The sequence below is a fragment of the Apodemus sylvaticus genome, chromosome 5, assembly GCF_947179515.1.
Source record: "Apodemus sylvaticus chromosome 5, mApoSyl1.1, whole genome shotgun sequence".
Taxonomy (NCBI): Eukaryota; Metazoa; Chordata; class Mammalia; order Rodentia; family Muridae; genus Apodemus; species Apodemus sylvaticus.
Window position 1 is genome coordinate 150,466,663 of NC_067476.1, and position 26,937 is coordinate 150,493,599.

The window sequence follows — 26,937 nt, forward strand, 5'->3', positions numbered from 1 at the left end:
GATGAGGCTGGTTTGGCCTGGACTGCAACCACTGTTCATATAAGGGAGGGTCAGCTGGCTGTAGAGCCAGGTGCCTCTACTTGCTGGGACCTCTGCCTGGTTTCCTGGCCCTTACCTGGTTCAGGTTATTAGCACATATACAAAGAGAGCTGCAAGGGCTGGACTCTGGTCCCTTTATTGAGACAGGAGCCAGTGGGTCCATCAAAACAAAAATAAATTTCTCTCCAAGCCTGCCAGCAGGCTGAGGCACCCAGCATGTCCCAGCTGGAGCCCTTGGTTGCCCCCCCAAGAGCACAGGTCTGGCTCCTTTGGAGTCAAGAGACACTAACTGTCCAGTATCTGGAGGCCCTAGGTCGGACAGGAAAGTCCCTAGTCTGCAGGAGAGCGGGCCTGATATCCACGGTCAGCGTTGGGCCTCTGGAGCTCAGTCATCCGAGAGGGTTATGACGTCGTACTCGATGCCCTGATGCTGCAGCTGCTGAATGTGGTCCGGCACTGCCTCCTCAGGGCCAAACAGGCCCTGGGCCTGGGCCATGGCAGCATCGGCCACCGCTGCCGGGAGGGAGAAGCACAGTAAGCCCGAGGCTCCGAGAGCTAGGCCTCACCTCAGTGTCCTGGCTGCCAGTGTCCAGTCCATACCTGTAACGGCAGAATGTGCTGCAGCTTCAAGCTGAGCCTGGGTGACGAGCTGCTGGCTCGGGGACACGGGTACGTACTGGATCTAGAGAAAGCAGCCAGTCAGAAGAGCCGCCTCCACAGAGGCTGCACTACCCCAGCTCTGCCTGGTCGCCCAGGTACCCTACCTGGGACTCCTGAAGGAATGGAGTACCTTGCTCATACTGGATGTGTGTGATCTGGCCTTCCTGGACCTAGAGATAGGAAGTAGGCCAGTGATCCTATACGGCTGCAGCCTTCCTCCAAACCCCACCTGCCCCAGGCCTGGCCTACCTGGATATGATGGCCATCAGGGACCACAACGTACTCCTGAGGCAGTAAGTGCTGGACACCGTCCTGAGAGATGATGTACTGAACCTAAGAAAGGGGGAGGAGGCAGGTGCTCGCTCTCCACTCAGTGGAAGCTGAGTAAGAGGTAAAGCAGTAGACACAGCTGTGGACAGTGGTGCGGGGGACGGGAGCTTACCTGGTTGTCTGAGGTCACCAGATGCTGTACCGTCTGGCCATCTGCCGTGATTTCCTGGATGTAGGTAGCTTCCTCCTGTCAAGGCCAAGCCAGAGTAGCCTTAGTTCTTTACTGAGCTCAAGCGCTCAAATTAAGTGTTTTTGGTGTGTGTGTGCGTGCGTGCGTGCGTGCGTGCGTGCGTGCATGCCCACCCACCCGCATGTGTCCCAACCTGGCGTGGAGGCCAGGCGCTCAACAGAGCATTGTTCTCCATCACTTCTTGCCTGGCCTCCACCCTTCTCGGAGCATGGCACGCAGACACCTGGCTTGTTATGTGGTTGTGCAAGCACTTCTAACCCTCTGAGCCACCTCTAGCCTCTGCCTGTGTGTCCCACCCTTTCTGCAGGGTCTGCAGACCTTGGTCTTACCTGATTGGTCACTGTCTGTTCCTGAGCCACAATGATGTGCTCCTGGCTCAGTGCTTGCTGTAGCCGTTCTGTACCCAGAACCCCGTGACTGGACTGGAAGGCAGCTGGGCAGAGAGACGGGCACTCATTAGGGGGTTTACGGAAACTGTGACTGATCCATCCTTGGGGTTCCTTTGGGCTGTGGTTCTAGTTTTTGGACCCAAACGGTCCACTCTGTGGCCCAGGAGTAGCTTACTGTGTAGTGTAGCCAGTGTCTCCTCTTCACTATTGAGGATTATGGTCTGGGCTGGGGCTCGGGCTGTAGAAGTCCCCGTCTTTCTCCCATCGCTGCTGTGTAGTCGCTGGATGTGGAATTTGAGGTGTCCATTCCTGTTGAAACTGAGGAGAGGGAAGAGTCGGCATCAAGTAGCTCCCCCAGGGGTATGCACGGAAGTCCCCTGTCCTTAGCCATCCCTAGCCTCACCGCTGCCCACAGACGTGGCATGAGAAAGGCTTCTCGTTGGTATGTGTTAGCATGTGCCGCCTCAGATCCTTCTTGTTCTTGGAGGCGAAGCTGCACTGATTGCACTGGTGGGGCCTTAGGCTTGAGTGCTGTGCCATGTGAGCCTAAACAGGGCAGAGGTCAGGCACCAGTGGTCAGCATGAAAGGCAACCAGTCTCCATGGAAACTAAACCCACGTGCCCATGAGGACCAAAAGCATGGAAATGACAGGGATTGGTCTACCACAAACAGAAAGCCAGAAGCCCCCTTCCCCCAACAGGCTGCACTGTCAATTCTGTCTCAGTTTGTGGCTCTGTTTTGGACTAGAGGTGCTGAGGAGGGACCTCCTGCATGCCAGGGCTCAGCCCTGCTTTACTGGGCCTTAGCTTCCCCACTGGAGGACGGGGCTCTGGGGCCCTGGCCCGGGCAGAACTTGGAAGATGTCGCACTGGGTTGGAGCTGGAGGCTGGACACCCCCTGGCAAGCGGAAGCCGCACAAGAAACGCATCAGAAGTCGTCCTGTCGTCACGTCTCCCTCACTGGCTTGTGTGTCACCCTCTGTGTCTGGCTTCCTGTCACCTGGGGTCTCCCGAGCTCCCCCTCCCATCCTGGCTGCCCCTGGTCTACATCCCCTGCCCTTCACACTGGGAACAGTCTGGCATTAGTCACTTTATATCTGGTTAGTTTCCTGACCAGGCAGCTCCCAGAGCTGGAATCCTACGGAGTCATCTCTGACCCTAGAGGGGACCAGAGGACCAGGCTTGAGGAGATGCTCAATAAAAAGTTGTTATACAAATGAGTGGCCACAGAAATGAGGGCAGAGGCATGGCGGGGAGCACCTACCCGGACCTCGGGCCACTGGCGAGCACTGAACGGGCAGTCAGGGCACTTGAAGGCAGCAGGCCCAGCATGGGCCCGCTTGTGACTCTCCATCTCTGCGCGGCTAGGGAAGGCCTCTGAGCACACCTTGCAGGAGAACTTCTTTGTTGATGAAGCTGCTATAGACGGTGGGGAGGGGGGTACGACCAGGCCTAGGGTGTGGTTGGCAGCAGGGGGCGGGGTGGGAGAGCCCTGGGCGCCTCCCGCATGGTGGGTCTTTGTTGGAGACAGAACCTCGGGACCATCTCTGGGTGGCCCTCCACACTGCAGCAGGGGCCATTTGGTTCCAGGGGCCAGAGTATCTGGGCTTGGGAAGGAGATGGAGCCATCAGCAGTCAACTGTAAGGAAGACAGCATGAGATGCTGAGGAGGGGTGGAGGCAGGACACTGGGTAGGAGGCCACCACCAAGCTCACCTCAATGTGATGCAGCTGGGTTCCATCAGCTGCCATGATGTAGTGGGTGCCAGCCTCCTTGAGGGTGTCGCTCACAACCACAGCCTGGGCTGCCTCCCCTGGAGCTTCTTCCCTGATAGCACAGAGTGGAGGCAGGGGTGGGTTCCAGGAAAGGACCAGGCTACATGAATCCCTCACCAAGCAAGTCAAACTCAACGAGTCTGAGTGAATGCAGGCCTCAAACCTGGCCCCCAGCTGTCTTCCGAAGTGACTGCCAAGAACTCAGAGATTCCCCCTACTTAAAGGATGACCTTCGGTCCCCTTGGTAGGAAGATAGCAGCACTCCAGGAGTTCAGGTCTGGCCAAAAGGGACAGGAGGAGAGGGCCGTGCCAGCAGGGGTGAGCAGGATACATCAGCTACTAGACACCCAAGGAGAGGACGGCACAGGTTAGGGCAGCCTGAGCAGAGGCTGGCTCAGAGCTCTGACCCTCAGCGCAGCACAGGGAAGAGGTCCTCAGACAGCCAGAGTTCAGTGAGTGGAGAAACATGTCACAGATTTGCAGCAGAGGGAAACCAAGCACACGTTCAGGCAGCAGGTCAACAAAGGAGCCCATACTTGTTCAAAATGTTCAGGACATGAGTTGGGGCGGGGGAGGGGGCGCAGCAAGAGCACAGGGTCTGAGAGCTCTGGCTGCTCTCGCACAGGGCCTGAGAGCACTGGCTGCTCTCGCACAGGGCCTGAGAGCACACTGGCTGCTCTCGCACAGGGCCTGAGAGCACACTGGCTGCTCTCGCACAGGGCCTGAGAGCACACTGGCTGCTCTCGCACAGGGTCTGAGAGCACACTGGCTGCTCTCGCACAGGGCCTGAGAGCACACTGGCTGCTCTCGCACAGGGTCTGAGAGCACTGGCTGCTCTCGCACAGGGCCTGAGAGCTCTGGCTGCGCTCGCACAGGGCCTGAGAGCACTGGCTGCGCTCGCACAGGGCCTGAGAGCACTGGCTGAGCTCGCACAGGGCCTGAGAGCACTGGCTGCGCTCGCACAGGGCCTGAGAGCACTGGCTGCGCTCGCACAGGGCCTGAGAGCACTGGCTGCGCTCGCACAGGGCCTGAGAGCACTGGCTGCGCTCGCACAGGGCCTGAGAGCACTGGCTGAGCTCGCACAGGTCCCAGGATTGCTCCCCAGCACCCACATGGTGGCTCACAACCACTGTCACTCTAGGCCCAAGGGATCTAATGCCTTCAGGTCTCATAGCTGCACATAGGGACTTACATTTAAGGTGGGGGGAGGTATATAGCCATCTCACTAGCCTGTTACCTCATTTGTAGAAGCAGGGAACCCTGGGTTTTGTGGGAGCTAGCTATGCAAGACCATTAGTGCCAAGTTCCCAGAACAGCTACTAGCTGAAGAAAGCCAGCTTCTACCTTACACAGGACAGAGTCGTTTACTGTCTGCCACTCTGCAAACCAGGTCTCTGCCTCCTGCTAACTGGGTTGGAGTGGTGAGCCCTAGTGAAGACTGGAAGGGGTGGAGTTACCTGTAAGGTGGGCCTGAGGCTGACGTCCTCCCCTCCACTGAGGGTGCCGTGATGACGCTGTAACTGGCCCCACCAAATGGCCCAGGTGGCAAGGCGATCTGCTGTAGGTCAGATGGGCCTAGCTGGCTCTCAGCTGCCACACTGCTCCCTGACTCTGCCATGTGAAGTGTCACCACCTGTGCAGTGGTGTCTTCAGGGGAGGGCTGCCTACCAGTGGATGTCAGCTCTGCCTCCATGCCCTCAGACTTCACCACGGCCACCTGCAATGACACCAACAGGTGCTTCTAGAACAGAGCTGCTGTCCAAGGTCCTTGGGGCCTTAAAGCTCACCATCCTGCCAGAGCCTCTGCTGTCCCCTCTGATTTACACGTTCCAAGTACTTAAACACACTTGTGCAGCTGGGTGTGGTGATGCATGCCTTTCCCCGAGCACTCAAAAGCAGAAATAGTGGATCTGAGTTTCAGACCAGTGTCTACAGAGTAAGTTCCAGAACAGCCAGGGCTATACAAAGAGACCCTGTCTGCCCTGTCCTCAACAAAACAGCCTAACCTCCCCTTACACCTCCACCCACCAAGACACACACATACACACACACACACACAACACAGGCACTGCAAAGCACACTGCAGACATATGGTCAGGAATGAACCTGGGAGGGAGCATCTACCAGTATCTGCCAAGCTTCTAGGTATGGAGAATGACACTGTCATGTGGTGGTGGTGGTGACCAGGGATGCTACTAAACCCTCACAAAGTACAAAGTGGACTCTGTAACAAGGCCCCAAATAGTAGCACCATGACCATGACACCTTGGGGTAGAGGGCCAAGTGGCAAACCATTCAGAAATCCCATAGCCATGTGTGGTCACACACACACACACACACACACACACACATCTGGAACTCCAACACACGGGCAGAAGCACTAGGATCAGAGTTTAAAGGCATTTAAAGCCACATGAAACATGGTCTCATGTTTAATGGTCTCATGGAAGACATAGGAGATTTGTGTAACCATGACCAACCAAAAGAAGCCATGACACTAAAGAGGACAATAGAACACTGAAGGTGACATCATCAATAATTACATGAGAGGTAGGCACCTTTCATATTCAAAGAATATGCGTCTGCAAAGCAGTAACAAAGGACTAGCAACTTACAGAAAGAGCAGGAGACAAACAGGTGATTCAGACTGACCCTTTAGACCTCCAGCTCTGTACTGTATTTAATTATAAAGTATTATACAGTAGGACCATAAACTATACCTCTATCCTCCTTGAGAAACACAACACGGTTATGAAGAATATCATGTGCACACTGCACACAGCGGCCAAGCTGCGCATCGCCTTCTGCACAGCAGCTCACTGAGGGGCGGGGCAGCGAGCCTGTTCTTAAAGGAACATCTAGGTGTTGGCAACACATGGTCCTCAGCACAGCAATTGTGAGGTGTATGAATATGAATGGCCCCATAGGCTTATATATTTGAACGCAGTTACCGCACTTCTGACTCTCTAAGGCTGCAGATCAGGACAGAGTTCTCAGCTACTACTCAGCGCATGGAATTTTTCTCTGAAACAAGCTCCCAAAGGCTTTCTTTTATAAGAATTGCTTGGTTATGGTGTCTTCACAGCAACAGAAGAGTGCCTAAGACAAATGGTCACTAGTAACTAGAGAGTGCACTGGGAAAGCCTGCCCACCTCGGCCCTCCAGAGCCTGATCCTTCAAGTTCAGAGTCATCTGGCCCTGGCGGGTAGGTGGAGTCCTTACTTTCCTTTGCTCCACGTTCAACAGAGGAGCTGAGGTTCAGCAACTGGGCGCGGGGACGTCCGGGTGCTCACCTGCAAGGCTGTGGCGCCCAGCTCTCGTTGGGCGCTCATGTTCAACAGCAGATCCAAGGCTGTCTGAGTGGCCACTGCAGTGGGTTCCTCGGCTCCTGAGTGGGGTGGGATCTGGGCTTGAGAACAGGCTGGATGCCTGGCACCCAATGCCACCCCCGTCATGTTCCTACCCTAGCCCTGCCCTCTTCAAGGCTTACCTTGCTGGTAGATGATTGTGGCACCACCTAGGGCATCAGGACAGAGTAGCGGGGGAGTCTCAGGTGACTGGAAAGGTGCTGGTTCTTGGGGGGCCTGAAGAGGAGAATGGGTCAGGTCTGAGGGGAACCAGAAGTGCATTTCCCCATACATCCGATGTCATCATTTGCTCCCAGTCCCCTGTTTATCTCACCTACTGTTGTGAAAGGTATTTACCAGCTCAGTGCTGGGGGAATGGTGAGGCTCAGAAGAGTGAAGGGCTGGGACCTGAATCCAAGACTGCCAACCCTAGGGCCCAGGCACTGAGTGTGCACATTCTTCCAGGGCCACTGGGCGCTCCCACGGCAGGACACGAGCTGCTCGTTCCAGTCTGCTTACCCCAGATCCAGTCCACGCCCCTCTGTAACTTTAAATCCACTTTCCTTGTGTGTGTGTGTGTGTGTGTGGTATGTGCGTGTGTACAGGCACAGAACTGCCCCCGCGCACCTATGCATACCAGAGAACAACTCTGAGATCAGGGTTCCACTTCTACCACACAGGACCTGGGGTCCAGGTGGGGCATGACAACCGACCGCTAACGCCACCTCACCAGCACCTTCCCCTGTCACCAATGTCCTCGATTCACTAGGAGGGTGGCACACCCATCGACAAGACTACACTTGGAGGTCTGTCATTTGTGACTCTCAAAGTGTGCTGCCTGACTAAGCAGGGGTTCCAGGCACGTTTGAGGAACACAGGTAGGTGACAGCAGGCATCTTTTGTACCATCTGCCAGTCTTTCCCTTTGCTTCTGGCCTGGAATGTCACTGGGCGGTGTCCTTGCAGCTATGGCGGACCATGAGGTAACCACAAAGACCAGCGTCAGTTCCCTGAACACTGGGCAAACATACTCAAGAGTTGGAGACACAGCAGTTCAGGAGCACAGAGTTTTCTAATTGATTCACAGTTAAGAATAATGAGCTACTGCTATAGGAATGCCTGTTGTCTAGACTAGTGCTGGAAAGCTACCCTCTTCTAATCCTAAAGCTGTACCTGTAACTAGGCTGCTGTCTGCCACCACAACAGAGGTGAATGAGACAGCACCTGTTCCCACTGTGTGCAGTGTCCCAGCCTACCTCGGGTCCTGAGGAGCTGAGGGGAGGGCCAGGGGCCGCACTGTGCTGTTGCTTCAGTTCTTCTATCTGTTGCAGAGAGAAGAAGGGGCGGCGGCGGGACGGGGGCTCCTCCGGGTGGCGCCGTCCCCACTCCTCAAAGCTGTTTGCGTGGCGGCAGCGTACATGTAGGCGCAGGTTCTTCTTGTGGCGAGTGCTGAAGTGGCAGTACTCACAGGCAAAGGGCTTGGCTCCTGCGGACACAGGGAAAGGCTTGCACCCATGCAGTCCTGTAGGAAGCCCCAGGGGTCCCTAGCCATAAGTCATTACCATGCTTGGACAAACATTGCTGTCCCCTCTGGTGGACTAGAGCAGAAAGGAGCAACCCTGCTTCCATATTCAGCCTTCCCACGAGGGCTCACTGTCAAGGTCGCCTTCCTAACTAAGAGTAGATACCTCCATTCCCTCCTTCATAACTAAGTCAGAGAAAGCAAGCTGCCGGCACTGGACTCAGGACAGGAGTCCCTTTACAGCATAAGAAAAAGCCCATCAGTGGTTTGGGCTGTCGAGATGGACAGGGAGCCGAGCTCTGATGAGGGTGTAAGGGCTGGAGGCTGGCCTGACCTGTGTGCTTGACAGCGACATGAGACAGCAGGAAGTCCTCACGGAAGGTGCGATAGGGACAAAAGCTGCATTTGAAGGGCTTGTCGCTCACGTGGGACAGCTGGTGGTTCAACAGTGCCTTCTTGTCCTCACAAACAAATTCGCAGAACTCACACTTGAATCTGGAGGCAATTTGAAGGAGGGGAGCTCAGAAACACAAAGGCTTCCTCCCTCCCTAACCCATGGACCTCCAGTGGGCACGCACCTGCGGTTGGCAACAGCCTGGATGTGTGTGAGCAGGTGCATTTTGAAGGTGTAGCGCTTCTTAAAGGACTTTCCACACTGAGGGCGGGGAAGGTGGTGTTAGATGGGGATGGCCCAGGCGGGGAAGGCGGCATTAGATGGGGATAGCCCAGACAAGGTCCGGCCTCTAGCTGCAGCCTACCCGGCACCCACCTTATCGCACATGTGTGGCTTCTCAGCGCTGTGAGTCTTCATGTGCTGGGTCAGTCTCTTCTGCATGGGGTAAACACGGCCGCACACTGGGCAAGGGAAAGAGCTCAGCTTTGGGGTCTGGGAAGGTATAATGTGAAGTCAGAGAGAGAAAAGGGGAAACAGCAGGGGCGCTCACTTCCCGTCCCCCCCACAACCCCTCAGCAGTCCAGGGCCTTCCCAGGCCAGGGCCCCACACTCACCGGATCCGGCCTCTTCTTTCTAGGAAAGAAGAAAGCATTATACCACAGCTTCCCCATGGGCTGCCCGGGCTCAGGCCTGATCACCACTGCTCATTACCCATGCCCTCCCTCTCTTCTGAACACATGAAAACCGAGTTGGCATCCTCTGGGGAGAATGCTAAGATTCCACAGGTGCCGGCAGCCCTGTGCTGGTTAACCTGGGACACGGGTTTTCTCTCCATTCCCAGGACATTACACTACAGGCTCAAACAAGTTCCACAGGAAACAGCCCCGGGGAACAGGCTTCAACCTGGTGACCAGAATCCTAGGTGGGAACACAACTCCTTCTCTTTAAAGAAACCAGTGACATCCTGGAAAACTGTCACACATCTGGTTCTCAAGGGTCTTTACCACCTATGTTCCTAGGTCATATGCCAAAGAAACCAATTCTTTGCTGCTGAAGCCACAGGCCAAGCTGTCAGTGACTGAGCAGCCCACCCACCAGGCCTGCACACAGTGCAGCCCAGCCCTGATCTGCTTTCGGCACAGGGGAAGGGGGAGCTGCGACTGACCATAAGGCCTTCTGATCATGTGTAAACCCCTGCAGTCACACAATCTTCCTCAGGCCCCTCAACACTGTCTCCATTTCCCAGATGAAGGAGCAGCCTGAACCGGGCCCTCGAGGCTCTGGCCCTGAGGATTCTGGGACATTTGTCAGGGGTGATTTCTCTCCTGGACTCTGAACAACACAGACCCAGAGTGTATGTGCTACATAGGACCTAGCATGGTTTTGGCCACGTTCTCCCTGTCTACCCTCCCTCCACTGCGCCCGCAAAACTCACTGACCGGTCCTGGCTGTGCACCGCCGCGTGTCGAATGACATCCTTACGGTAGACACTGGTGTAGCTACATTCGTCACACTTGTAGGGTTTGCTGCCCACATGGTTGAACATGTGCTCCTGGGAGAGACAGACAGATTGCAGGCTCAGTTTCCCCTCTCTCTCCCTGTCCCCCGTGTTCACAGCCTTGGGGTGAGTGTGGACATCAGAGCCTGCCGCCAGACTGGGAACTGTCCCCAGAGAGCGCACCTGCTGTGCCAGTCCTGTTGCTGGCTTACCATCTGACTAACAGGGAAATAGCGCTCAGTGTCGGGCCCTTGCCATGACAGAGACTGGAGCTGGGCAGTGTGGCTCTGGAGCCCGTGCCTTTCCTTCAGCACGATGGACCGGTCCCCTAAAGAGCCCAGACTCAACTCCAGGCCTGTGTGTTTGTGTGGGAGGAAGCAGCCCAAGGAGAAGCAACAGGACTGTCTGTCAGGGCCTAAAGGACGCACCTGCACTACCACACTCCAACCCCAGTGCAGCCGAGCCGCAGACCTCTTCAGTGAATTGGTCCATACCAAACCTCCCTTACTGGGGCACAAAATGACAGCCTATGGCTTGGACTGCTGTTGGCCACACCTCTCAGGTTACGATGAAAGGAGCCCTTCCTTGAGACAACCACGGCCACCAGCTGGAAGGACTCATTGTGAGAAGCCCGCCCCACCCAGAGCCTGCAGTTAGAGTAAGCATGTCCACATTCTCTCTGATGTGAAGTGAATCCCTGAAGGTGAGGTGTCACTCACTGCACACCCTGTCAGCTGCCTGTGGCAGCCTCCTCAAGACCCCATGTCCCAGCATCCTTCCCAAGCCGGATGGCTGGAGTGCATAAGGGCTCCACTTGGGTGGTCCTCCCAGCCCCGGGAGCGAGCCCCTAAATACCACACCTTGAGTGAGGACCAGCGGCGGGAGCGGTAGCTGCACTGCAGGCACTTGAAGAGCTGTGGGTCACCAGCCTCATGGGAGTTGACGTGGAAGCGAAGGTCTTCGTGGGACAGGAAGCGCGAGCCACATATGCGGCACAGATAAGGCCTGAGCAGTGGCTTGGGAGACTTGTAGTAGTACCTGCCAGGAAGGGGTGGGGTCACTGGCTGGGCTGCAGGCTCAGGGGGCACCCCCATCTCACCCACCCCCGGCCGCCCATCAAGCTCACCTAGGCTCTATTCTACTTACTTTCGGTATTTCTTCCCTAGGAACCTTCTGGAAGGTCTGCCACGGCGGCGGGGCGGGGCATCAGCTTCATCTTGGCAAGATGGGGCTGCGTTCTCAGCATCTGACTGACTCACACCAGATTCCACCAGGCCCCTCCCCACCTTGCCCAGGGCCCTCAGGTCCGAGGAACTGGGAGTCTCAAGATCCTGCAGCTCTGGAGGGCTCTGTGTGCTCTGGGAACTCACTAGAGGCTCTCCTATGCCTGTCATGGACACAAAGAACACAGTCACACATCCTAGGACCAGAGGCCATCAATCCCCAAGCTATCCACCGACAGGACATCAGGTCACAAACACAGCCCATGTTCAGAAAGCAATATAGATTTCACACTACTTCTGACCTGACCTACTCAGCATAGCAAGCCTGAGACACTGATAACATCTCAGCGACAGCTCTGACAGCTAGGTTCGAGATTCAGCATCTCCCTGGGTGGCTGTGTATCCTCGGGCAAAATCCTCCCCTCCCTGAGTCTCATCTGTCCCATCTGCCAACTAATCTAGACCCCACAGTGATACTGTGGGTTCCTAAGACAACAGTGTTGCTGGGTGGTAGTGGCGCAAGCCTGTAATCCCAGCACTCAGGAGGTAGAGACAGGTGGATTTCTGAGTTCAAGGCCAGCCTGAGAGAAACCCTGTCTCGAAAAACACCAGAGAGAGAGAGAGAGAGAGAGAGAGAGAGAGAGAGAGAGAGAGAGAGACAGACAACAGTGTCTTTTGACACTGGCACATCCTTGAGAGGCTGGTGACCCAAGGGAGGGTCCAAGCAAGAGGACCTCCAGGGACAGCTTACAAACTCTTTGAAGTCTAATCTGAATGTGATAGTGTTTCAGTGTTTGAAAATGCTATCTAGGCCAGGTGGTGGTGGCACAGGCCTTTAATCCCAGCACTTGGGAGGCAGAAGCAGGAGGATTTCTGAGTTCCAGGCCAGCCTGGTCTACAAAGTGAGTTCCACGACAGCCAGGGCTACACAGAGAAACCATGTCTTGAAAAAAGAAAAAAAAGAAAATGCTATCTAAAGGGCTGGAGAGAGGGCTCAGTGGTTAGAGTACTAGCTGCTCTTTCAGAGGACTCGGGTTAAATTCCTGCATCCACAAGGCAGCTCATAGCTGTGTATAAGGCCAGTCTCAGGGGATCTGATGCCTCCATAGACACTGTATACATACAGATAAAATACCCAAACATGTAAAAACACACAAAACAAACCCACAACACCTGGTTCAATCCCCAGCATTACCAACAAACAAAGTAGTATTTTAAATATTAAGAGTGGCGTCAACTAGTGTGGTACACACCTTTAATCTCAGAATGTAGAAGACAGGCAGGTGTTTCCTTCTACATAATGAGTTTCAGGCCTGCCAGAACTACACAGTGAGACCCTGGCTCAGAAAACCACCACAACAAAACAAACAGATGGACAAACAGACCAGAGCCAGTGTGAAGGCTTCGTGAATAAACAGCCCTCTACAGCCAAGCCTGTCCACTGAGTTCAATCACCAGTGCCCCCAACACACACACAAATATGAACTACTTTTTGTTTCTTTTCTTTTTTTTTCTTTTTGATTTGTTTTTTTCGAGACAGGGTTTCTCTGTATAGCCCTGGCTGTCCTGGAACTCACTCTGTAGACCAGGCTGGCCTCGAACTCAGAAATTCTCCTGCCTCTGCCTACCAAGTGCTGGGATTAAAGGCATGCGCCACCACCGCCCAGCTACATGTACCAATTCTTACACCAGCAAAAGTGCCCCTCTCTTTGCCTTTCACTTGGGACAGGGCGCCCCCCGAACCCAAAGTTCCACATCTCGCTGGACTTGATGGCAGTGAACTCCCACAATCACCCTGTCTGAACCCCACTGGAACAGAACACGGGGATAACCCTGTCTCTGCACCCCACTGGAACAGAACACGGGGATAACCCTGTCTGCACCCCACTGGAACAGAACACGAGATCACCCTGCCTCTGCACCCCACTGGAACAGAACACAGGATCACCCTGCCTCTGCACCCCACTGTGAACAGAACATGGGGATCACCCTGTCTCTGCACCCCCTTGGAACAGAACGTGGGGATCACCCTGTCTCTGCACCCTGCTGGAACAGGGCGCAGTTCCCCATCGCAGATTCTCATGCTGCTGGCCATGCTCTCACAGCTCCTCCCATCCACGGAGCCACTCCCTTGTCCCCTGAATCAATGCTGCTGTTCTCTTCATGAAGCCTCGGCCTGCGTGGGGTGTGTTTACTTCCCTGTACACAGCAGTTCTTCAGGAGAGACCACGGGATCTACCTCCGCATGCTGCATCCACAGTGCCCCCATTCACTCTAGTAGATGCTCTCTCCCTCCACTCATCAACAAGAGATCCAAAGAGGCGCGCTCCAGCGTGACAGAGCTTGTGCTCACACCCACGCTGAGCATTCTTGTGCCCACTGCAACCTCCCACCACAGTGCCTCACAGACCACTCAACTACCGGCTCCTCTCTCAGTACCATCTTAAGCTTTTACTTGTTCAGTTAGAAAGGCCCAACTCCTTCTCTCACTGTGACAACTTGTCACTAAAAGGCACCTCCAAATGCCTGCATAGTCACCAAGGCTAGGTTTCTCCAGTCGAGGACAGGAGGGCTCCTTTCCTGGGAAGCCTATAGCTAGAAACAGCTGCTTTGCATACACTCAGTCTCTGGAGTACCTAAGATGCACCAGGCAGCAGAGCTACACCTTACCCACACATACAGCCCACCCAATGACCATCTTACCATCATGGAGGTCTGAAGTCTCTAGGCGAGGCAGCTTTCGGGGCCGGCCAGGCCTCCGCCGGGGTCTTGGGGTGCTGGGTGTGGGACGCTGGAGCCTTAGCTGCCGGCCCCGGGGCTCATCTTCAGCAGGATTGTAGTCACTGTCCTCTGTGGCAACAGTAAAGGGCAGTGTGTAGTCCCACACTTCTAGTCCTGCCTCCTTATCCCTCCACCACAGAGGGCGCTCCTACGAGGCCCTCTGTAACTCCCCCCACAGGGGACTGACTATCCTTCCCTTCTCTGCACCTGCCAATAGCTCACCTCAACCAGGAGCACAAAGAAGCATCTGGCTCTAAAGCCACTTAAGCCACCGGTAGTAAGCAGTTGGTCTACAGACTCCTGACTGAACTGTGCCACCAGGCAGACAATGGCCATGCATAACCACTCAACAGTAAAATGAGCCCAGTTCAACTCAGAAAAACTCAAGTTATAAAATGTGTAAAAAGTGAACTTCTATTCTTCCCTTGTAATTGTCTGGGACGCTTCTGCTTCTGCTTCCATCTGCTAACCCCCGCCTAGTCCTGGAAGCTCTGGCGTCCATACGACCTAAACTAGGCCCAGGATGTTCTTCATCTCTGAGTCTGGCTGCTGAGCAAGCTCATGCCTTCCCAGAGCTTTCTGATCTCTGGCTGACCAGCTGACTTATTCAATCTGGCTTTTCTCTCAGCCTCTGAATTGCTCTGCTTTGCCTCAAAATAACTCTAGGAACTTTATCTAATCTTCTGGCTCCTTTTCATCCTCCTTCTGTCTTCCCGTGTCTAGCTTATTCTGTCTACAACCTGTCTCTGTGAAACTGCCTCCTCCGCCCCCTCTGCTGCCCCACTCTCCCTCGCAGCGCTGCTGCATAGCTCTCCAGGACTCTACTGTATCCTGCGCAGTGCGCCTCCTCGGGTCTGTGTCTCCCTAAGTAGCTTCCTCTCTCTTCTGAGAGTTGGGCAGATCCTACTGTCAACTCTTTCTGATTCGTCACTTTGTCTGCCTCTTAATTAGACTTTCAAACACAGTGCTTCCTTCCTTAAACTAACTTTCCCTTCATTGTATGCATTAAAGGTGAGTACTAAGGGCATGTCTGTATTCTAGCCATAGGGATTAAAGGTACATGCTACAGGCTGAACCACACCCTAACTAGAAACAGGTTCAAGCATCCTGTAACAAAAACACAAGCTAGATCTCATAGAACTTAGGGGGAAAGTGAGGCAATTATGGTGGTACACACCTATAATCCCAACCTTCAGGAGGAGCAAGCGTCTGAGACCACCCAGGGCTACACACAAGGTAACTCCATCTCAAAAAGTTAGTGGGAGAAAACGTCTGGAGAGATGGCTGGCTTGCTGCTTCTGCAGAGGAACCCAGCACCCATGTGTGACAGCTCCAACTGCCTAGAACTCTAGCTCCAGGTGAACAGCACCCTCTTCTGGCCTCCATAGGTACTGCTCCCAACAATGCACATACCCACATAGACATACACATAGGCACACATATACAAAACTTGGGCGTGAATCAAGGGGTTGGGGAAGCAGCTCTGTCAATGAAGAACATGCTGCAGAGCGGGAGGGTCTGAGTTAAACCTCCCAGAACCCATGTCAAAAAGTGGAGCATGCTTTTGGAACCGGGACAGCAGAGGGTGTGGTTTACATTAAGATCAAAAACAAGAATTATTAAAATGAAGAAAGAACAGCACAGAATATCATTCACAGAAGTCTGCAATGAATTCATGCTGGATTCCCAGATTGCTCTTTAGGAATCAAATGGGAGGCCAGAACCAAAGTCTTTTCGATAAAGTCTGGTGACCACATACCAGCCTGTTTGGACCACCTGGCTGCCTTCCTTCCCAAGGCACAGATCATTCCAGTATGGAAAGATGGCCAGCCGCTTCCCTCCCTTCCTTTTGACCCATTTTTACTCTTCCACCTCACACCCAATAAAATAAATAAATGAAAAAGAAAAAAAAAAGTGGAGCATGGCAGCCCAGCCCCAACGCTGGGGGTACAGGGGGATCCCCGGCTTCCTGGCTAGCTGTTCTGGCAGAGGAAGCAAGCTCTAGGTGCAGTGAGAAACCTGTCTCAAAACGTGAGGCAGAGAGCCACCGAGGAAGACGCCTGACTGGCCACACATGCACCCACACACAACACATACGGGTGTGGGGCAGGAAAAAAGTGAAATATTTTTGTTTTGGGTTGAATTAGGGTCTCATTTCAGGTTGGCCTCAAATTATGTAGTCTGAGTGCCACCGGGCCCCACATCCCCAGGGCTGGGACTGCCGCAGGTGCCCCCATGGCTGGCTCTACTAACAGTTTCATACGCATACGCTGAGTTATTTTAGACACACAGGTAGGCAATCAAGGAACAATATAATATATATGAGATGTGCATATATATCTTTACTGGCACTCTCTCCCTTCTGTTGTTCTGTCTGCCCCACAGCCTAGCCTCCTGCGGTGCTGTACTAGTGTCTCTATCTTTATGGAGAAGTGTGGTCCTCCGCCTTACCCTCCAGATCGTCAATTGCTCCGGCATCCACAATGTCATCTTCCTCTTCCTCCTCCTCCTCTGGCCCTTCCTCCTCTGTGATCTTGGTGGAAGCGCCCCACTTCCGTACACGGCCCCTTTTACCAGTTGCTGCTGTTGCTGGTGGTGCTGCTAGTGCTGTGAAGAGAATGGAGCGAGCTGCCACACCTGGCTCTGGACTGCGCCTGCGCCCATCAGGCCCATGGCTGCCAGGCCGCACCTGGGCGGAGGTGCCGCTCCCGCATGTGGCGAAGCAGGGTGGCCTTGGTGCTGCTGCGGTACTGGCACATCTTGCACTTGAACTGCTGAACAACCACCACCTCCATCATGGCCTCCAGGCTCTGCAGGTCCAGCTCCTCAGGAACAGGTGCAGGGGGTCGCTGGGCCACAGAGCTGGGCTCTCCCTGGAGCTCCTCAGGAGGCTCGAGGCATGCAGATGTGGATGTGGGACCGTCAGCCAGGGCTTCAATGGCCACCAGACTGTTGGCCAAGGCGGACGCAGACATTGATGACGCCATGGGAGCACCTGACAACAGGAGAGAACACAGAAGGCAAGACTGGCCATGAGCTTCAGCCATTCCTCTCGGGCAGGTCCAAATTGCCCACATAGGCCATCTTGTCAGAGTCAAGGGCAATGGCTAACCCTACAGGGTCATATGGAGCCTTGTCTTCTGCCCCCCCGTCCAGGACAGGCTCCCGGGGACTGGCAAAAGGATGCGTACCATCATCTGGGCCCTGCAGGATCAGGTACTGTGTGGTCTCAGCTCCTCCTTCCTCACCACTGGTCACAGTGATGCAGCCTGGCAGAAAAGGCGGAAGACACACTCTCAGAGGGATCCTGGCATCGGCCCACACCCCTGGACTCTACTTGTCAACTGGAGAGCAGCGGGTGGTACCCTTGCGCCTTGGACACACCCACTGTGGGCTGGAGCGAGGCCTGGTGTAGGTGAGGTGCTAGCCCAGTCACCGGCATGCCAGATTGACAGATGGGCCTAGTCCTCTATCCTCTCTAAACATCCGCAGGACACAGATCCTGCAGTCACTGTGTCTCAGACTATGCCAGAGCTTTGTGGGGTGCTCCTGCTTCCATGCATGTCACTAACCATGAAGACGCAGCACGATACTAAGCAGGTTGAACTAGGGGCCACCTGGCTGGGCTGACTGCCCAGGAGCACCCTCCACTGACCAGTGTCACTGGTTAAGTCATCTTTTGTTTGGTGTCTCTCTCATGTGCCTTATAATCTCATCTGGTCCAGGTTCATGGCAGCCATCTCCTCTGGAGGTCACTGGAAGATCTGCCACCTCCTATATGCCAAGTGTTTAAAACTGCCCCCAACACAAAGCCAGGTACAACTGCTTCTACTTCTTACAGTCAGTTCCTGCTGCATTACTTCATGTGTGTGCGCGGGCATGCATGTGGAAGGCAGATGGCAACTTCTGGGAGTTGGTTCCTCCCTTCTGCTGCTATGCGGGCTCAGCAGCAGGCACCAGGTCTGCCTGACAAGCACTATCACCAGCTGAGCCATCGTACTGGCCCCAGCTACAACTCTCCCTGCTTCTGAGCACCATGACACCCAGGCATCACACGAAGAACTTACTGTGACATCGTAGTTGATACTTGTGTTATCTGCCACCGGGAGACAGTTCTGAGTTCCCCTTACACACTCCACAGTAAGGTAATTCATCTTCACTCATTTACCCACATAGATGGCTATGGGGCTCTACAGGGCCACACTCTCTCCCTACTCACTCTGGATGAGGTCCGGACCAATGGTAGATTCAATGATCTTCTCAATGGCAGAGCCTAGGTCTGAAGAGGAAGCTGTGCAGTCAGACACCAGCATGCTGGGGTCTGGGAGAACACTGGAGTGCACCAGGGCTGGGGGACCACCAGGCACCTCTGCCACTGGTCCCCGGGACACAGAAGATGAGTCAGGGAGGTAGCCATGAGGCAAGGGGTCTGTTGAAATGCTCTCGGATGCCTCCTCCTAGGAGTAGGAAGCAGAGGGTGGTTCAGGAGCCAGGCGTGGGGCAGGACAGAGCAGCCTGGAGATCCTGAGAAACAACAGATAAAGCCCCCCCCCCCCCATACTTCAACCTTACAAAGGACTAGGACAGCTCTCTAGTCAGCGAGAGCCCCAGGGCCCACGGATGTAGTCAGGAACTACCCCAAGGTTAAGGGAAGAACCTCTGCAGACCACACAGCCAGGAGGCACAAGGGTCACTGGGCTTTTGCTTCAGACTGCTGCAAACTCTTCCATGGTCACCATGGAGTCTACACCAGCCTTCTCACAACCATTTAGGCATGGCCCCCTCTAGAGGGCAAGCTAGGACCTTTCTCCTCCAACTCTCTGCAGAGACCACGTCACCTCATCACACAGGAAGGATGACAGGTTGGGTCTACTCTGAGAGGAGAAGCTTTCCTCTATGGACCCAGTTCCTCCGCCCAATCCCAGCCCATCCTTTGCACCGCCACATTTTCCAGACCAGGCTGTGTTCTCTGCAAGGGACGGGACCACACCAGTCCCATCCCTAGCAGTAACCCTGTAATTTAGCGTTAGACTCAGGGTAGGCCCACTTCTGCTGACATAATGAAACCCTAAACTGCACATCCAGAGTCACTGGCTCAGGTCTTCATAAATGGGGTCTAGATACAACCCCTATCTAGCAAGATTATTCATGAAGCTACCAGAGATAAATATATTTCTAATTCTCACTTAACAGAGGAGATGAGGGCTAGAACCTGGGTAGACTGCTCATATCACACAGTAATGGGTCAGAAAGTGATGACTCAGTTTCCCCTTACAGCCTAGCACCCACAGACCCAGGCCCTCCCATTCCATTTGACAGATGGGAAGACTAAGGTAACTGAGATGGATCAACATTTGAACCAGGCTCAAGGAGCCTGAGGGCTCTGGATAAGACGGGTGGATAATGAATTCTGGTTCTGTCGACGGCATGCCCTGCCCCAGTTTCCCTTTCTGCAGATTCTGGAAACAAGTGGTTTAAGTATGTCCCATAACCATGGGGCTTGTGGGACGATAAAACTCGACCATAGCAGTTTGGCATGGCATGGCGTCTGCCTCAAAAACAATTATTTTCTCCAAGTAAGCTTTGCGTACGGTCCCCCTGCCCACACCATCCAAGCTAATCCATACCACAGAGCGGCTGCCACTGTCTGAGCTCTGCCCCACGCCAGAGTCGTCGGCCTCCGTTAATCCTGGGGTGGTTGCAGCGTCGCTGCTGTCCGCGGACACAGCTTCCGAGGTTCCCACACCCAGGCCACTCTCAGAAGGCTCCTCTGGCTGGCCAGGCCGAGGGGCCGCGTCGCTACTGCTCTCCACCTCGTTCTCCTCCATCGGTTCTGGGGACCGACTGACAGCGAAGTGCACGGTATGAGGCTTTCACTCTGCCGGGTGATACGACCATGGTTGCAACAAGTGGTCCACCTTTCGGGCCCGGCCAAGCAGTACCCACCCAGATGCACTGGTGTGCCCATTCCGCAGATGCAAAGACTGAGCCTCGGCCTAGACGGGGCGGGGTTTCTTGGAAAAGGGAACCTTCCAGAAAAGAACAGGGACGCCAGGTCTCCCAGGCTAGGGCCCCTCTAGGAAGGGTGGTCCTGGTGGGTGAGAGCGGCCTTTTGCTCCTCCTAGAGGCGTGAATCGACCCTGGGCGGACACAGCGGTTCAGCCCTCCGGACCCCGCGTCCCCTCGGACTAGGAGCCAGTGGTACAGCCCGCAGGCCCCCGGGGTCAGTGGTTCACTCCCCCTCCCCGGGCTCCCCTGCGGAGGGGGCTGACAGCGACGGTCGCGGGGCCTGGTGACTTGGGGCTGTCCCCGGCGCTGCCTGAGCTCCAGGCCCGACGCCATCTTGTGGCGGCGCTGGGTTTCCGCTCAGGCAAATGCGAGAGCGGCTAAAGGGCCTGGGACCCCGGGGCCCTGTTCGGACAGCCCCGCCGGCCTGGGAGTTCGCCACCCGGCAGCCCCACGGTAGAGCCCCGGTGCACGACAGTGTGCAGTGGGGCGGCCCGCCTCCGGTTGTCGCTAACCTGAGCCTCTGGCTGCTGTGTCGCTCTCCGACTCCGGCATCGACGAGGTCGCCATCCTCTCACCCCCGTCGCGGAGGAACCCATCAGCCGCCCTCGAACCGGAACTACTTCCGCCGCCGTCCCCCAGGGAAAGACAGATTTGCGAAGTTTCAGAAGGTCTCTCAGAGGACTCAGAACCGTAGTCGGGTCCAGAAGAACTCTAGAAGTTTATATGCTGCCTAATGTTAGGGCTGAGATCAGCTGGGGCTGGGGACTACTTTTTCTTATGGCGGATGGCTACACGGGAAGTGGCATGACGTCACGCAGGTCCCATCCAGGGATCGCCGTGCTCTCATGGGCGTGGCTCCCAGCGTCTAGCCACACCTCCAGGGGTCGCTTAGGGAACCGTCTCAGCCTGGGATGACTTGGAAGTGTCCAGAGGGGAGTCATTCATTTTCCTGGCTTTTCACCTATAGCTTAAAGCACCATTCAAGCCGGATCGGGTTCTCCCGGATAGGCTTGCTGTGCCGTGGGGAGGGAGCATATACAGATGGGAAAACCGAGATTTGAGGACAGGAAAGGCTGATCAGGAGTCACAACTAAGGCGATTTGGGGGATGGGGTAACAGCGGAGGTCAGGGATTTTTGATGAAGAGTCAATGCTTGGACCATGGTGCACTTCGCAGCTGTATTTCTCATTATTAGGACGGGAGGTCCAGGCACCAGGTCTTCTGGTCATTGTAGAGAGTAGGTGTGTTTAGAGGTTGGGGAATTGGCTCAGTGGCAAACCTAAGGCCTTCCGTTCGATGCCTAGCATACACACGCGCTCATAGTCGAGCACGCACGCAGGAAGTGTTAGGTATTTTTAGAAAATAAAAATTCCTTGGGCCCAGTGTGGGGGCTCATGCTTTTAATCCGGCACTCCGGAGAGGCAGGCTAACCTCACTTGACTTCACATAGACCAGCTGGAGCTATGTAGTAATTTTTTTCCAGAAACCACATGGTAAAAGGAGAGAACCATCTCTTCCAGATCGCCCTCCCACCTCCACATGCTCTTTGTGTCATGTGTGCCCTCACAGACATAACAATAAATAAATGCTTTTTTTTGTTTGTTTTGTTGTTGTTGTTGTTTTTTAAAGACAGAGTTTCTCTGTATAGCCCTGGCTGTCCTGGAACTCACTCTGTAGACCAGGGCTGCACAAAGATACCTTGCCCAAGGGAGGCTGGAGGGATGGCTCAGTGGTTTAGAGCACTTCCAGAGGTCATCACTTCAGCGCCCACATGGTGGCTCACAACCATCTGTAATGGGATCTGATGCCCTCTTCTGATGTGCCTGAAGACAGCTACAGTGTACTCACATATAATAAATAAATAAATCTTTAAAAAAAAAAAAAGGGGCCGGGCGGTGGCGGCGCACGCCTTTAATCCCAGCACTTGGGAGGCAGAGGCAGGCGGACTTCTGAGTTCGAGGCCAGCCTGGTCTACAGAGTGAGTTCCAGGACAGCCAGGGCTACACAGAGAAACCCTGTCTCAAAACACAAAAAACCAAAACAAAACAAAGAAAGAAAAAGGAGAAGAAAAAAAATCAATGTAGTGAAAAGGACAGGCTGCTTTGAGTTATTACCAGCACCTGGACATGAGAGCGCCTACATCCCTGTCACAGAAAGTGCTTCCTAGTGTTTCTTCTTTGGTAGAAATAGACCGGGAGGTCTGTGGAGAAATCCCTTCCTTGCTTCCCTCCTTCCCACCCAGCATTACCAGGCCTCTGGAACAATCCTTGAGCTTCATGGTAGGTTGGTTTCAACACTTCTTTCTATCCCTCCAATAGCCTACTGGATACCTTCTGTCTCTGCCCAGGTCACCTAGGTCAGGTACCCAGGGGTGGCCCCAGGTCCTGGTATAGACGCTAGCAGCCTCACAATGAAACAGAGAAAAACAGGGCCAAGCCAGGCCCCTCAATTCTTCTTTTTTTTTTTCCTTTCTTTTTCTTTTTCTTTCTTTCTTTTCTTTCTTTTTTTGGAGACAGGGTTTCTTTGTGTAGCCCTGGCTGTCCTGGAACTCACTCTGTAGACCAGGCTGGCCTCGAACTCAGAAATCTGCCTGCCTCTGCCTCCCAAGTGCTGGGATTAAAGGCGTGTGCCACCACCTCCTGGCATTACAGGCATGCGCCACTACTGCCTGTCGAGGCCTCAATTCTCACGGTGGCTGGTTTGGCTTGTTCGCCCTCTGTTCCCTGCTGCTGTTGGTTTGGGTTTGGGGAACTGCATGAGAGGTGGTGCGGTGATTAATGGCATAGCTTGTTCCTGCAGAAGGAGCAAGTTCAGTTCGCAGCAGCCACTGTGGTGGCCACAGCTACCACTAACTCCAGCTCTAGGGGGACCCTCTTCTGGCCCTTCTTGGACAACTGCAGTCACTTGTATTGAAGGGAGTTGGGACTTTAAAGAATCCATAGTTGAGGCAGTAAGCAGACTTAGAGCCCAGGCACGCCGGACAAGCTTGAAGCAAGGTTGTGATTGAGTCATTCCACAAACAGACCGGCCATAAAAGATAAGGGGCATGCCTGGGCAATCTCCTATGGATCATACACCATCTGGACTGGAGTCTCCTGTCCCTTGGATGCAGTTTACTAATGTCAAAGTGACCTTCCTGCTAACAAAAATAAATGCTACATTGCTGACGGTCCGATCTGCATGTATGCCGAAAAGCCCACCCTGCGCACCAGTAACCCCCGCCAATGTTTGAATCAGCAAATCACGTGTAACCGTGCCAAAACCCCCTGACTTTCCCTATATAAACCCCTAACTTTTGAGCCTCAGGGTCGACTCCTCTGTCTCCTGTGTGAGGTGTGAGATACGTGTCGACTCAGAGCTCTGATAATAAACTGCCTCATGCGTTTGCATCAAGTTGATCTCTCCAGTTTCCTTGGGTGTACGCTATCCCGAGAATGGAGTGGGGGTCTCCCCAAAAGGAGGTCCTACAGTACAGACCTCTATACAGACATACATGCATGCACATAATTTAAAAATAAATGTTAAAGAATGGGGATTAAACAAAAAGGTACAAGCACATGCCCACATACACACTGGGTCTAATGAGACCGAGGTGGCCTCGAACTTGCGGTTTAGCCCAAGCTGACCTTGACCTCCTAATACTCCTGCCTCTACTTCCCAAGGACCTGAATCGTAGGCATGAGTCACTAAGGTCAGTCCAAACCCTGGTTTCCTGGCCACCAAGCCAGGGTTCTCAGCAGAGCGTGTTGTTAGAAAAAAATCTGGAAGCAGTGAAGACAGCTGCTCTCACCTGAAGGAAGGTAAAGTGGACAGTTGAGAAAACCAGACGTCAAGAAGGAAGAGGAGGAGCTGCACCAGGCTGAGGGGTGTGTTAAGTGTGTCATTTAAAGCAGCCTCACTGTGTAAGCCACACTCCTGGGACTTCTTGGTGATCATCCTGCTTCTTCTGCCTTCTGAGCATCAGAATTACATCTCACCACGCCCGGCACTTCACGGCATCTTAACCGAGAATGACTTTGTAGGCTCTTAGATTTGAGTGCTTAGTCCCCAGCTGGTGGAACTGTTTGGGAAGAATTAGAGACTGTGGCCTATTTGGAAGAAGTGCGTCATTGAGAAATGGGCTTTAAGGCTCCAAAAGCTCACCCCATTCAGTTAGTGCTTCCTGCCTTCGACTTGTGGATCAGAACCTAAGTTCTTAGCTACTGGGCCAGCTTCCTGCCTTCCTGCCTGCTGTCATGTTCCTGGCCAGGATGATCATGGACTCTTAACCCTCTGGAACCATGATCCTGAATAATTTTGTTTTTCTTTTATAAGTTGCCTTGATCATGGGGTCTCTTTACATCAGTAAAAATGTATCTAAGATAATTGGGTTTTTTTGGCTTTTGTTCTTTTGTTTTTAATGGTTGTTGTTTTACTGGCAAAATATCTGCAGTAACCAAAAGGTTTGGGATTACTGACCCACCCCCACCCCCCAGTGCCCTGTCATATTGCCGTCTGCCTATCTGTTCATTTATATCTCTTCAAGTAAGTTCATTTTACAAAGAAAAATCAATTTCAATATAGCCTTTGAACCCTGCTTTGTGATATCTCTTTGATATGATTAAATATTATGATCAAAAGCAACTTGAGAAGGAAAGGGTTTATTTTGTTTCTCCTCCATTTCAACTTCATCCTCAAAGGAAGTGAGGACAATAACTCAACCAGGGCAGGAACCTGGAGACAGGAGCTGAGGCAGAGGCCATGGAGGGATTCTGCTTACTGGCTTGCACATCCTGGCTTGCTCAGCCTGCTTCTAGAACCCAGGACGACCAGCTCAGGGTGGCATCACCCACAATGGGGCTGAACCCTCCTACAGTAATAACTAAATTGTCCTACTGGCTTACCGACAGCCCAGTTATACAGATGCTCCCTCCTCTCTGACTGTAGTTTTTTATCAAGTTGACATAAAACTAGCCAGCACACAGAGCTGGAGAGCTGGCTCAGCGGTTAAGAGCATCACCTGCTCTTCCAGAAGTCCTGAGTTCAGTTCCCAGCAACCACATGGTGGCTCACAACCATCTGTAATAGGATCTGATGCCCTCTTCTGGTGTGTCTGAAGACAGCCACAGTGTACTAACAAACATGAAATAAATAAATCTTTAAAAACACACACCCCAAATCTGAGCCCTTTCAGTAACAACTGGAGGAGAGGATGATTGCCTTTGGATCATGTCAGAGGTTTCTGTCCACAGTCAGATGTCTCTGCACTGGGGCCTGAGACAAAGGTAAAGAGCCAGTCACATCACGGTGGGTAGGGAGTAGGGGTAGGTCAGGGACAAAGTAATAGTATACCTTCAAAGGCATGCCTCCAGTGACCTTCTTCAAAGAAGGTACCACATAGTAGCCACTCCACTATGAATTCATTGATGAATTTAGCATCTCATAATCCAGTCACTTCTCAATTGTAACACCAGCTGGGGACCAAGCCTTCAGTACAAACCATTTGGGGAGAGACTTTATGCCCAATTCATAGCAAAAGGTTCTCTTCCATGTAGACAGAAAAAAAAAACCTGAGGATAAAAAGACGGCTTCTCACGGGGCAGTGGTGGCGCATGCCTTTAATCCCAGCACTTGGAAGGCAGAGGCAGGTGGATTTATTAGTTTGAGGCCAGCCTGGTCTACATAGTGAGTTCCAGGACAGCCAGGGCTATACAGAGAAACCCTGTTTCAAAAAACCAAACTAAAACAAAACAAAAAACAAAACAAAACAAAGAAACGGAAAAACAAAAGAGGCTTCTCCAGGGCCCGAGAAGAGAGGCAGGGACGGAGCTGTGCTGGTTTGGATGAGAATGGTCCCCAGGGCCTCCTATATTCTAACAGTTTAAGTCACTAGAGTGTGGAATTGTTTGAGAATCAGAGGGATTAGAAAGTGTGGCCTTGTTGGAGAAAGTATGTCACTGGGAGTGGGCACTGAGTTTTCAAAAGTCCAAGCCAGGCCCAGTGCATCTCGTCTCTGCCTCTCTGCCTGGCCTGGGGATACGGCTACGGCTCTCAGACACATCGCCAGAGCTAGGCTCCATACAGTGTTGATAATGGACTAAATCTCTGACACTCTAAGCAAACCCCCAATAAAATGCTTTCTCTTATAATAGTCGCTTTGGACAGTGCTCAGGCCTGTGATGAGCTAACAACATTAGCCTCTGATTTGGCGGGAGACGTGGGAAGAGATGAGGCGCAGTGTTCGTGGCTTTTTCCTTTGGGGTAGGATTTAAGGGAGGGCACACATTAGCCTTTCTTGGGACTCAAAGCTTAAAACAAAACAAAACAAAACAAAAACAAAAAACAAAAAACCGGGAAAACTCAGAGAACAGAGAAGGAGAGAGCGAGGTGGGAATGGTAGATAGTGTCCTGGGGCCGGTAGCCCTGTGCAGAGCAACCGTGAGTCAGCATTTAGCTGACCTGACTAAGGGGCCCAGTGTGGAAAACCAAGAATCCAGAAGTCTTCTCCCTCTGAGCTCTGTGAACTGGGGAAGCTTTTAAAACAAGAGATGAGAGAGCCTCTCAGGATCTGGCTCCCGGCGCTGTAGGATTTGGGGCAGGTGGGATTCGTATGATTGTCATGGGAATGGAAAATAAATAAGTATGCACCTCTCCACTAGACAACGACTGCATAACCTGAGGAAACTCAAGGAAAATCAGTTCCGGGTGGACTGGCCGGTGTGAACCGTGTGGATGCTTGGTCATCACCACCTGAGGTCCCACGAATGTCACTTGAAAGATAAGAGGAAGGACAGACACGCAG

At 53.4% G+C, this 26,937-nt stretch overlaps 1 protein-coding gene across 1 annotated transcript; it reads right to left on the minus strand.

The window, feature by feature from the left end:
- Positions 1-159: 159 nt before the first annotated feature.
- Znf335 (zinc finger protein 335) lies at positions 160-20,758 on the minus strand. The gene is made up of 28 exons (XM_052184266.1): positions 20,669-20,758; positions 19,775-20,025; positions 18,367-18,604; positions 17,339-17,416; positions 16,837-17,142; positions 16,599-16,754; positions 14,070-14,216; positions 11,290-11,530; positions 11,004-11,181; positions 10,085-10,197; positions 9,260-9,278; positions 9,021-9,137; positions 8,830-8,906; positions 8,586-8,746; positions 7,986-8,215; positions 6,874-6,967; positions 6,677-6,771; positions 4,841-5,100; positions 3,324-3,435; positions 2,873-3,247; positions 2,012-2,154; positions 1,784-1,926; positions 1,549-1,652; positions 1,142-1,216; positions 949-1,032; positions 804-869; positions 640-721; positions 160-552 (listed from the first exon to the last, which is right to left on the minus strand). Exons 2-28 carry the CDS (start codon positions 19,973-19,975, stop codon positions 425-427), a joined length of 4,023 nt encoding a protein of 1,340 aa, XP_052040226.1. The 5' UTR covers positions 19,976-20,025; positions 20,669-20,758; the 3' UTR covers positions 160-424.
- Positions 20,759-26,937: the final 6,179 nt, after the last annotated feature.